The following is a 13,262-nucleotide window of genomic DNA, read 5'->3' on the forward strand; positions in this document are numbered from 1 at the left end:
TATACATACTGGTGTGAAACCTATTTATAATTCTAACTTGAAACTATTCCACTATTAATTCAGAGTATGACTATATTCCTTTTTAGCAGCCACATCACATTTTTTGTTCATACTGAGTTATTAAATTGTTTTTATTTTTTTCCTTTTATTGACATGAGGTCATGTCTCTTTATCTTAAATTGAGCTTTTTTTTTTTTTTTTTCTGTACTCCTTGGATAACTTACACTTATTCTTCTTAAAGTTTACCTAGTTGGATTTGACCCAGAATTCAAGAGCTAAAGAAAAGTTAAACTATACTATAAATCCTTCAAATAATCAGAAAATTGGGGGAAAGGGGGTTATAGCAAGGAGAAAAAAAAATCCAACATAAAAAATTTTAACTAAGAAATTTCATAAGTAAAACCAGTGAGATTCTTCAGTTTGAACACTTCTGGCCTATATGGAATAAATATCCCTTCCTACTGTAAAATTCCAAATAGTAACCTAGGAATTAGAAGTTCTAATGCCAGCTCCTCTATTAAGTAACTATGTGTATGGAATTTATCATACCATTTCCTCAACCTCCCTCCACTTTTTGTCAGTATGTTTTACTTTTACATATCAAGTTCTATTAGTCAAAAGAATAACAAAAACAAATATTCTCCCCTGTTGTCTTCCTGCAACAATAATCAAAGCACAGGTTTCAGAATATTACCAGGTTCATGACATATTTTAAAAACAGTAGCTCTGAAGGTTATGAAAGATAAAAGGAAACCATTCCATCACCCTAACCAAATCCAAAAAGGAAGGGTGAATTCCAAAACTGTAATATTTTGGATATGATTCAGTGATACTGAGTAGTATCTCTGAAATGCAAATACTGTTTGAATGCAGACCTGCTATTAAGAAATGCACAATTATTTACAGTGATAAGATTTCTAATACTATATTATGTGGTGACAATGAAAATGGAAATACTGATAATGTAGAAACATGTGATAATGTATGTGTAATATAACTAAGCTTTTCCAAAGTTACTAGAAAGTTATACATGTATTTGGGAGATGAAGAATTTGAAAGCAAACATGGACAACTATTTGAATGAGATTTCCATGATCAGTTTGACATAATGTCACTTAAGAGAAAAACCACCAAGACGACAAAAAGTGATACAAATAAGCACAAATGTTAATGTTCTTTATTCTTAGAAACTCATAAAAACTTTCTGAAAATTGGCAGTTAAAGATTAAAACATGCTAGCCTAATTATGGTCTTTACAAAAAATAACATTTATTACAGTAAATACATTTTAATGAAAAATTCCTTGTACTTAGGAATTAGGTTTCTCATTAAAAAAAAATGTTTCACAACTAATTTCCATGATTATGGACAAGTTCCAAAAATGTACAAAACACTGACAATTCTGAGAGTGAGAAGAAAAGAACAAAACTTACCACCTCTTCCACTAAGTCTTCAACAATAAGGCCCTGTTCATCTGTTCTTAGATTTGTAACCCACATCCATCCATCTTCTAATTCATTATGAACAATAAACATATCTCCTTTTAGGAAACTGAAAGTGACAATTATGAAGTTATTAAAATTGAATTAAAGTTTTAAACAGGGAAAATTGACTAATCACGTAATACAAGAGATACTATGATATTGGAAAATGCAAGAAATTAAAGTCAAACACTCTGGATTTTTGTCCTGTTTCTGGCATCATCTAAATGTAAAACTTTGAAGCCACTTAACAATCTGACTCTTAATTTCATCACGTGTAAATGGTATCTGCACCACTGGATTATTATTACATTCAAACTGGAATGTTTGTAACCAATAATTATATATGCATTACAAGCTTTAGGGTGTAACTCCAAGAAAACTGACTTAAAAATTTAAGCTTCTGTGTAATTATCTTTCAGATATGGTTTAGATATAAAATCATAATATAGTTAATTCATTACACATAAACAAGACACAGTTACTTTGGAAAAACTTTATTTTGAATAAGCACCATTAGTCTAATCAGCATATGTTTATGAGAATTAATATTTTTCTCATAAAGAACGTTAAGATTTATTTAATTTACTTAGATACCCATGATACTACATAGCATTCTTTTTGTTTGAAAGTGGTAGTAAAGCATTTGAAAATGTATGAATGTTTTTTCTGTTACAAACTTCTGAGTAGAGGGAAACACACAAACTAGTTTCTTTTCCTTGGAATCTAGATGTTTGCAACCTCCACCAAATCACAGGAGGAGTAAGTTAGTTTTATACTGATGCCATCTATCAACATCAGTAATTCGCTTAAGTGTCCTTCTAAGCCTGAATGAATGCCTCTGAACATTTAAGGTTTCAAGATTGATTGGCTGCTACCATTAACCCTACATCTATATCCATGTCTGTCAAATATTTTTTTAAATCAATTTTCCTTTCAATCTTAATTTTCAGAAACCAAACTTCCATTAAGTAAATCTTTTCTCATACTTCTGAAAACCGTTTTTCTCCGGAATATCTCAAGCCTGTTTCTTATACAAATTCAAGAAAAGAAAACTTGTACACAATACTTTGGGTGATTGCTATATGAATGAGCATGACATACACTGCATTCTATCTTGACACTACAATCCTTGTTAACAGTGACCAATATTTCACTCACTGATGAGCAGCAGACAGCAGACATTACCTCTTAGCCAAATATGTTATTCCTTTCTAAAACCAACCTCCTAAACAACTACATTAAAAAAATAATAATTATGAGTAAAAAAAGGAATACATATGGACAAGAAGTAAAAGAGAAAGGAGAAGTGACAAGTTATATTTCTTGGTCAAAAGTAATCATAAGAGAATTTGTTTTTTTAATTTTGACTTTTGTTGTTGCTAGAACACTATCATGCAAAAATGAAAAAAAAATTAAAATAAAAAGCTTACTAGCACAAACAATACAATCACAAGATTCTTTATGTATTATTTTGCATTCTTCCTCAAAAAAGGTTAAAACGCCTTATTAAATCTCATTACTCTTCAGATGTTTTTACCTAAAAACAAAACAAAACAAAAAACTTCACAGATATATACAAATTTTAAAAGACTTAGGGGCACCTGGCTGGCTCAGTTGGTGGAGCATGCAACTCTTGATCTTGGGGTGCACATGCTAATTTTTGTTTAAATTTTCATCTTCCTAGATCGGTAGTTCTCAGGGGTTTTTTTTGTTTTTGTTTTTTTTAATTTTTTTTAACGCTTATTTATTTTTGAGACAGAGACAGACAGAGCATGAACGGGGAAGGGTCAGAGAGAGGGAGACCCAGAATCAAAAGCAGCTCCAGGCTCTGAGCCGTCAGCCCAGAGCCCGACGCGGGGCTCGAACTCACAGACCGCGAGATCGTGACCTGAGTTGAAGTCGGACGCTTAACCGACTGAGCCACCCAGGCGCCCCTGTAGTTCTCAGTTTTGAGGTTCTCTTAGGAGCCCTATATACTCTTAAAAACTGACAACCTAAAAGGCTTTTATTTATATAAGTTCAACCCATTTAGATTTATCATATTAGATTTAAAATATAAATGTTTTAAAGTATTTACTGATTCTTAAAAAAATACACCCCATTATATATAACATAAAGAATATGAAAAATAATATTTTTAAAGTTTGTGACAGTATTATTTCACATTTTTGCAAATCTCAACATCTGTTTCAACTGAAAACTACTCGGTTCTCCTATTTCTACATTCAATCTGTTGCTTTATGTTTTTTTATCCGAAGTATATGAAGAAAAATCTGGCCTCACAAAAAATATGTAGTCATGAAAGGGGTATTTTAATAGCCTTTGAGATTGCATAATTATAGATATTCTATGATGTAACATCAAAAGCTCAGCAAGTGGTACTCGAAGGTTAGTTGTAATGTGGACTCTAAAACTGCAGCAAGAACTTTCTGCATCCCATTCCAGTAAAATGTATTTGTCCATCTTGCACTCTGAATGGATCTTTACCCAGGCAGAATTCTTTAACAGCGTGCATTGTTCATTTAGAAAATATTGGTTCACTGAGCTATGTAGACCTTTCAGACATAAATACATTTTACACAATCAAAACATCACATTTTTTAATATTACCACCAATCTCATCAGAAAAATCATGAACTGTTTATATTTAGGAAGCTGTCAAACTCCTGATGGGAGATACAGGGTTTCTAAAATCCTCATTTTTTTATTCCAAGCTCAAATTTTCTCATTGGCAATAAATACTGCCAGTTATTTCCCCTGAAGTAACATAAAACACTCACTTTACCAAAAAAAAAACAAAAAAAAAAAAAAAGAAAGAAAAAGAAGAAAAGAAAAGAAAAGTCAAATCCTCTAGTCTGAATAACCATAGTTTGCCTGTCAGTCATTCTATTAAGTATATGTGGTATACACAAAAGCAGAAGCTACCTCAGCTCTCAACTCAATGCTCCACTCATGCAGCCAAGGCACTTTGTGCATACTTCCCATTTCATCACACCAGTTTTCATCACAGAGAAGATTAAAAAGATAGTCATCATACAGAATATTAAAAGGGTTGAGATTTAATAAAATACATTTTGTAGTTGCACCAAGAAAAACCTTAGAGGACACTGGTTGATACTTTTTACCTCTAAGTGTGTGGCAGTGAAGAACACCATACACTATGGTGCCCCTGCCTTAATCTGTCCTAAGGTCCTAATAGATTTACAGCTCTGCTCGTTGCTCATGTACCATCAGTGTACATGTATGTCACAGTGGAAAGGGTATATTTTATCTTAGTCTTATTAAGAAAGCAGTTTGGTTCTTGTGAACCCTCTAAAGGGATCTCAAGGATCCTCGAAGTTACATGGATCACACTTTGAGCACTGCTGTTCTAGATGATTCACTGGGAATTTACAAGTTATCCAAACTTCCTGAATTTGTAGTTCACCATTGTTCTTCATTATTGTATACATTTCCTTCCTTCGTTTTTGTTCATTTGCTTTTCCCGCTTAGATCACAAATAAAGGTACGCCAATAAAAACTAAATGAGAAGTTATTTTGTGGACAATCATATAAAAATGGAATCCTTATTTTGAAATTCCAGATACTTGAGTCTTTTTTAAATTATCCTATTTTTAGAAATTTCACTATGCCCCAAAGTTATCGCTGTATTTTAAATGCTGCTGTTGATTTCAGTGAGAAGCTGTATACTCAGAATCAGTAAACATTTTGCCAGCAAGAAATAAATTTTCTATTGTAAAGTTAAACAGCTTACAGAAAGACACTGAATATTTGATAATTATCAAATTATATAACAAATCAGTTTATGTAAAAATAATAAAACATTATATATAAATCAAATTATATAAAAATAATTTTTAAAGATTATCACGTTCTGTAGTTCTATGCCACACTTAAACTATTCACCCATCATGTAAAATAGAAGTTTGGTCATCATTTAAGTACAAATTACAGTTAAGATATAAATGCCATGTAGTAATAAAAATTAAAGGAGAGTACAGAATATAACAATTATCCTTACTTTGTCAGAGATAGTCTAATAAAAGCTGAATTATTTCTGTCATCTTCACTGTGGCCACTCTGATCCAAATCCATATTCTGAACAAATAAGCCAAACACAAGAGTACAGGAACAATGAACTCAATATTAAAGGTACCTTCATCCTGCTACAATGCTATTTCCTCAAATTCCAAAACCTTCCTAGTCCAAGAGCAATGTTTTCCAAGTGTGTCAAATGCCTGTTTCAAATGCCTATAAATGAGAATACATTATAAAATACCTTATTTCATCAGTGTCTGGAACTTTTGTGTAAGGTAGAATGGCTCGAACACGCCTTCTATCTTCTACTGGCTAGAAATCATTAAAAAAAAAAAAAAAAAAAAAAAAAGATTTACAATAGATAATCTCTTCATGTCAAAGTCAAATCAGGTTATGTCCACATAAAGTTAAAACCAACAAAAATCCACATTATGAACACCACAGGATCAGTCAAACTATTTTTTACTCAGGCTATAAATACCTAAAGCCTAGAAATGCTGGTCTTGTTTCTGTTGCTGCTTTTTTACAAATTCTTTTAACTGTATAACCAATGTTTGTATCAAGTAATAGGAGTAACCATTTAATTTTAAATGAACTACGCAGAAAATATAAATTAACCTTTTTCTAATGAAGTAGAAGGCATTTCAGAATCTTACGGCAACTTCAGGATTAGCCCTATACAATCAGTGATTCCTCCTCATCCCTTTAAAAATATTTGTTAAGCTATCACCATACAGTATTATAAAAAAAAAAAAAAAATTTAGAAACGTAAAGACAAAATTACAGAAAAATTATTTTATTTTTTTAAAGAAGGTGGCAGTTTTGCTAATATGACAGAATTAAAATTCAATATGGTATTTCTTGAATTATAATAAACACCATAAAAAACTGAACAAGAGCTAACCTCATTAGTAAAGTGAAGTAATAAATTTTTGAAAAATATTTTATTCAAGTTTTACTTGCCTCTGGTGGTGCAACTGGATAAAGCAATTTTTCTCCTTTAAGCAAACAGGAAACATGACTGTAATAACCTATTAGGTCTGACAGTGAAGAAAAACGTCTTCCACCAATGTAGTAATCGCCACACATAGCAATAATCCTATTTGTACAGGAAAAAAAAAAAATACAGTATAAAAAAATCTTTAGAGCCAATGTGGAGACCAATTTCTAAATTTAGAAATGCTAAATCTCTAATTCTCATACTCTTTTATCTACATCCTGTTTTAAAGTATCACTTATTCATATTTTCACCAATGCAAATTTACTTGAGGTTATTTCTTCTAAAAACATATATGTATATACTTGATACAAAATATTTATCTGACTTATAAACCCATTACATAATTTACTGCAATAAATATAAATCTAACTATAGATACCTCTGCTCACCTTTTATATTTAAGACTGAATAGCAATTTTAATAAGTTTTCTCTGGCTAAAAGTAGCTTTATATACTCTTCAAATATTTATAGAGAACTATTTACATTTATTTATAGAGAATTATTATAATAATTTCACATTCTATGTGTGGTATAAAGTACTTTGAAAACTCATTTTAAAATCTAAAAATTGGGGCGCCTGGGTGGCTCACTCAGTCAATATGTGAGATCAAGCCTAGAGTTGGGCTGTGCACTAACAGCCCAGAGCCTGCTTGGGATTCTCTCTCTACTCCTCTCTCTCTCACTCTCTCTCTCTCTCTGTTCTTCCCCTGTTCATGCTGTCACTGTCTCTCATAAATAAACTTAAAAATAAATAAATAAATAAATAAATAAATAAATAAATAAATAAATAAATAAAATCTAAAAGTCAAGGGTATACAACCATTTTATCAGTTAATGGTATAGGCACTATATGACTTTTTTCCCAATGTCTGCCATAAAAATAAAATTAAAGACAATATAGGTACATATATTTATACAGACTTTGATATCTGTGCTTAAAAATCTGTATACCTTTAACTGACATGAATGATTACAAAGAATTTCAGAACAATGAAGTAAAATAAATTAAAGGGCACACACCTTGACTCTTTAAATACTGTTTCCTCAATGTGGTTACTCTGTATTTAAAAATATATTGTTCTTTATTTCTGCTTTACCAAAGTTTCTTTATAATTCTTTATACTTTAAAAGTGATAATTATATTTGAGATTAGCATAGTAATGCCCAGTAATCTGTTTTTAAACAAAAAATGCAAGCATTCAATAATATCTACTCTATAATCATCCGTTTCAATCACTTAACTGAAAACAAATCACTTTCCCATCATTTAAATATTGCCGAATCATTCACTTTTATTAAAGCAAGTATATTTAAGAACACTACAGAAAAATCACTGTATTATGCAGTCTCCCAAGAGAAATAAAGACTTACCTAAAATGGTTGACAACGTTTGTGTGGCTAAGGAATGAAAGTACAAAGGAGCCTGGCCTCCGATCACTCTCTCTTATAAGGTAGCTGCCGGACTTCCCTGCCTGCCTGAGGCGCTCTTCTGCTATAGTTCTGTCAAGTTTTCCATGATACCACCTAAGAGGAAAAAGGTGAGATTAGAATGCAAATAGCAATCAGAACATTATTATTGGTAGTTGAAAAACATACTACTAGAGGTTTTAAATACCTACATGTAACTTAAACATTTACCTTTTACTATGAACCGGTTATTCCAATTTTAACTCCATTATTAACTTTCTCTCAAAAAAGTTCATTTATTCAGTTTTTAATTTGTTCTATAAGCTCAGGACTAATCATCTCACATACGAATCGCTTCCATTTCTGCCCATCTCTCTACCTCCAGGATTGTCTACCTGGTCAAGATACAAACACTTATTACAATCAAATCTTAATTCAGAAAAATAAGAGTAAGATGGACAAATGGTAACAACTAATTTACTACCTCTCTATATACTGAGGAACCAAGATTTGATATAATAAGGCACAAAGATCCAGTAAGAAAATAAAACTTTATTCCCTTTATGTCTGTGCCGTACAACAGGAAAACAGAATGATACTATCTAAAGACTACTACTCTAATTCCCCATTTCAACATGAAGCTGATTATTCCCCTTGTTCTTAAGATCATCTACTCCATAAGCACACATCTGATCTTAATTCCTCAAATTTATTCAACAAACATGTGGAAAATAAATAACACCACTGTTCCTTTAACTTTCCTACTCTCAATTTAAATATATTCTACCTAACTATATTACCAGATAATCTAAACAAATGACTGTAGCATCATCCATGCTACCAATTTATGCCTATAACAAAGTCTCATGGATTGATATAAACAGAAGAATACTTAGAAACATACTGGAATTTTCACATGGCCATGGTACAACCTTCGTACTTGTAATCTTATCTTGGACACTCAGAGGAAGACAATAAAACATTCACATCCCAGTGATACATTTAATATCTGGCCGTAAGTCAACAGTCAAAACTATTATAGTCCTAGGACTGCTTTTGTAAACTTGCTATAATGAAAACTTACTGTTCTTGACTCATTAGTTTATATGAAAAAAAAAAAATTCTCAAAAGAATTTTCAGTTTTCTTCTAAAAACCAACCCATTTAATTGAAGTCTGTACATAAAATTAAAATAAAGCAATGAAAAAAATCATGGAGCTTCATTTTAACCTATTAGGAAAAAAAGCTGCTAGTTTAGAGGAGAAGGGAAAGACCAATCAACACTGCATTCTTCTATAATTCTAATCTTCTTTATCTTAGAGGCTATCAATAGGTAAATTTAACTTTCAGCTTTTTTTTTTTTTAATCTAAAAAGTTTAGACTATTGATGATTAAAAGTTCCCTGAGGAGTTAAAATTTAACCATACATGATCAGGACAAAATTTATGTAGAAATTTATTTAGTTGTGAAAATACATGTAACATATCCTTAGAATATGAAACTGGTACATTACCTAAAGCAGTGTAGCTATACCACAGAGCAGATTTATTCACTGAACAGACAAAAATTAAAAACAATTTTAAGGAAAATCCCTCTTTTATGTGTGTTACATTTGTGAAATTTCTCTTATGTTTTACCCAAAATATCAAGATTAAAAAGCTGTATTTAATCTTTCATCTTTGAACCCACCATGAGATGATACACAAGGCCATGAGGTGTCACACAATTACTAATTTATAATACTTGAATAAAATCCTTTACTGATATATAAAAGATATATACGTTATCTTTAGTTTTTACCTCTATGCTGTCAGATTCTGGAATTAACACAGGTATTCAGTTTAAGACAGACATTACTCTAAATAAATAGCTTTGTTTCTTGAATATTACTAATTCCCTTTATGCCAAAAGCTCATTAAGCTTCAAATACATGATGTAAAACATGTATTTTTTTTTATTTTTATTTGTAAATGAATAAACAAAATGGGTGAAGAAGAGTGGGAGATACAGACTTCCATTTATGGAATGAGTCACAGGAACAAAAATCACAGCATAACAGTCAATGATACTGTAATAGCAATGTATGATGACAGATGGTACCTACATTTGTAGTGAACATAGCATAATACATAAACTTGTCAAATCACTATGTTGTACACCTGAAAGTAATACAACATTGTGTGTCAACTATAGTAAAAAAAACACCTGTCAATTACTGATTATGATTACAAATTAGGTTATCCAGTAATAGGCTGGATGAGCACACATGTAGTTGAGTCTGATCCTTTTTTAAAAGTTTTGAAATTCCACGGTTAAAAATCTCTGGCTGTTCTACAAAAAAAAAAAAAAAAAAAAGAATTATCTTAATCAAAACTTAGACTTTCTTGAATTATCTTTATTATTTATTTCAAATTATCAAGGTGTATCATAACAATATTTTAAATATATCTGCACAACAATTTTAAAGCTACTATTGAAGCATAAAAACGACTTTAATTAAACTGTAAAAACCTGGAAGTCAAAAAAAATCAGTATCATACTAGGTAAAATAATAATTGTATTATAATTGCAGATAGCATCATGACATGTAGCTAAAACAAACATTTTATAAGTAGATCACAAATCCAGCGTGATAGGATTTGACTGAAATACTTCACAGAGTTATAGGACCTAAATTACTATATCTAATGAGCAGTAGTCCTTGGGTCTTTAAAACAGTGTCTTTCAACCCCTTTTGAACCCAGGACCTTTTTGATAAACATAAAAATTTCACCTATCAGGAGATTCAGAATACTTAGGTTGGCAATTTCTCACAGAGGATCATTTCAGATTCTATTTAACCCCAGGAGAAAAAAAAAAAAATGCTGAAAATACTTTAACTTTCTGAAATTTGTAGTAAAATTCATTTTATATAAAAAATAATGTGGAATATGGCTTCTCAAAACACACCCCCATACCAAAGATATGACACTCTCCTACAGGAGATATGTCCCTAGTAGACATTAGTTTAAGATTCAATTTAACAAAAATGCTACACTTCCTAACTGTACACATAGTTACAGTAACATTACAAGGAAATGAAAAAATCTCTTTAATCATCCCCACTATTCATTTACAATCAAAGTCTTGTACCTTGTTAAGAGTAGTTTTGCTGGTTGGTGATTGTTTTCAAAGAAGTTAAAAAAAAACACCAAATACAAGAAATGCAACTGAGGCTAGAGTATCTCGAACACCTAAGTATTAACTGGTGTTGTATTGGATATGAGGATATTCTTTCTGAGTGTAACAGGAAATTACCAAGTATCTATGGGTGGCATTATCTAAGGTAAATTTATTACTGTGCTTATTACATTTATGGCAATTTTTACTCAGAGAATGTACGTGGCACAGAGTAATATTAATTTTAAAAGCATTTGTTAAATAAAGGAAGAAGTGTCAAATCATAAACCATAATGTTGGAAAAAATGTGACGAAAATTTCTTCTTTATTGTCCATAATAAGAAAGTTCTGATCTTTGAGGATTGCTAACTAGGTCTAAAAAGAATATGAAAATAATTTAGTATGACAGAGCTGAAAGAAGGATGGCTACACTGACGTTTCCTAAACGTCTTCAAAAGAGATGAAACCAAGTGGTGAGATGAAGACTTACCAGAAACGTTCATGACTAGGGTCAAGTCCAGCCTCTCCATTTTGCACCCCTTTACCATCATTTGTGAAATATGGAAAACAATCTCCATCTCAACCTTAGAATAAATTAAGTATTTGTCCTAAATTCCTCTAAAAATATATAAAAATGAAAAACTGCTACACAGGCTATAATTGCATAATGATTAAATAAAGACTGGAGCCATGGTGCTTCTGTTTGAATAGAACCTTTGACACCTGGCTGTACAAATATGGGCAAATGACTTAATTTCTGAGCCTCAGTTTTCTCCTCTATAAAAGGCATATAATAACAGTTATCTACTTCATAGGAGGTTGGCTTGATATTATTGTTAAATGAATTAATACATATAAAACTATATATACATGTAAAAACTACAAGATTAATACAAATTTCATCAATGAAAATCTCAAATTTTAAGACTGTGGCATAATGGATGATTAGTCTGTAGATAACCTAAGCCCCAATTACCTTCCTATTTTCCAGTTTTGTTCACCTTCCAGCTAATTTTGGGTAGAGAAAAGAAGAAACCAATCTTTGTTTCTGCTAAAGTATCATCTTTAAGAGGAAATTTCTTTCCCCAAAATTCCTTTTCTGAACCATATACATTAAGTGGGACTGGAGGTGCCATTGTATTCATAAACTAGAAATTCTTCCATTTCTCCTCCAACTCTGGAACAGCCTCAGATAGCTACATTCTTTCTCAAGTGGATCTATTCTTTGGAGGGATGACAAAGCCAGTATGCATTTGATACTATGACTTAAATTTCCCTATTAATAAAGCACTTTAATAGTAAAATATCTAATGTTCTCCTATTTAAAAGTAAATTACCCCTCTCTCTCTTTTTTTTAAGGACGTAGGGAAAACAGGAAATTTAAAAAGTAAATATTTTTTTCTCAGCTAGCTTCGCAATTTTTTCAAGAAATCTATTCTTTTTCCCAAGTTTTTATTTAAATTCCAGTTAGTTAACATATAGTGTAGTTTTTGTTTCAGGAGTAGAACTTAGTGATTCATCAGTTACACATAACACCCAGTGCTCATCACCACAAATGCCCTCCTTAATGCCCATCACCCATTTAACCCATCCCCCCCCCCCCCCCACCGCCACCTCCCCTCTGGCAATCATCAGTTTGTTCTCTATAGTTAAGAGTCTGTCTGTTGGTTTGATATCTTCCCCCACCCCCATCCCCTGCCCTATGTTCATTTGTTTTGTTTCCTTTTTGTTTTTTTTTTTTTTTTTAATGTTTATTTTTGAGAGAGAGAGAGACAAAGCACAAGCAGGGAGGGACAGAGAGAGAGGCAGACACAGAATCCAAAGCAGGCTCCAGGCTCTGAGCTGTCAGCACAGAGCCCAATGAGGGGCTCAAACTCACAAGCCATGAGATCATGACCTGGGCTGAAGTCAGACACTTAACTGACTGAGCTGCCCTGGTGCCCTGTTTGTTTCGTTTCTTAAAGTTGAGAAATGAACAGGCAGATACAGAGTCCCTTGATATCCTTTTATTAGAAACTACATAATCAGTTTATCCAAAATATCTAACACCCAAGATGATACTATATATTTAAAAAGTCAACCATAAAAGAGACAAGTTGGACAAGCTGCAGGAATTACTTTACCTTCAAATTTGGAATGACATGAATTATTTTTATAGACTCACGTTGTACACT

General features: G+C 31.7%; 1 protein-coding gene across 2 annotated transcripts in view; it reads right to left on the reverse strand.

Annotated features, from left to right (window-relative positions):
- RASA1 (RAS p21 protein activator 1) overlaps window positions 1–13,262 on the reverse strand; it is a 116,771-nt gene that overhangs the window by 55,442 nt on the left and 48,067 nt on the right. Inside the window, exons 2-5 of one of the 2 annotated variants that reach the window (XM_060635420.3) lie at window positions 7,895–8,047; window positions 6,486–6,621; window positions 5,764–5,834; window positions 1,434–1,551 (exon numbers count right to left, since the gene is read on the reverse strand). In XM_060635420.3, the coding sequence (XP_060491403.1) occupies window positions 1,434–1,551; window positions 5,764–5,834; window positions 6,486–6,621; window positions 7,895–8,047 (478 nt within the window). Of the gene's footprint in view, window positions 1–1,433; window positions 1,552–5,763; window positions 5,835–6,481; window positions 6,622–7,894; window positions 8,048–13,262 lie in introns of both variants that reach the window. The other variant, XM_060635421.3, reaches the window with a different exon arrangement.

The sequence above is a fragment of the Panthera onca genome, chromosome A1 (genome assembly GCF_046562875.1).
Source record: "Panthera onca isolate mPanOnc1 chromosome A1, mPanOnc1 haplotype 2, whole genome shotgun sequence".
Taxonomy (NCBI): domain Eukaryota; kingdom Metazoa; phylum Chordata; class Mammalia; order Carnivora; family Felidae; genus Panthera; species Panthera onca.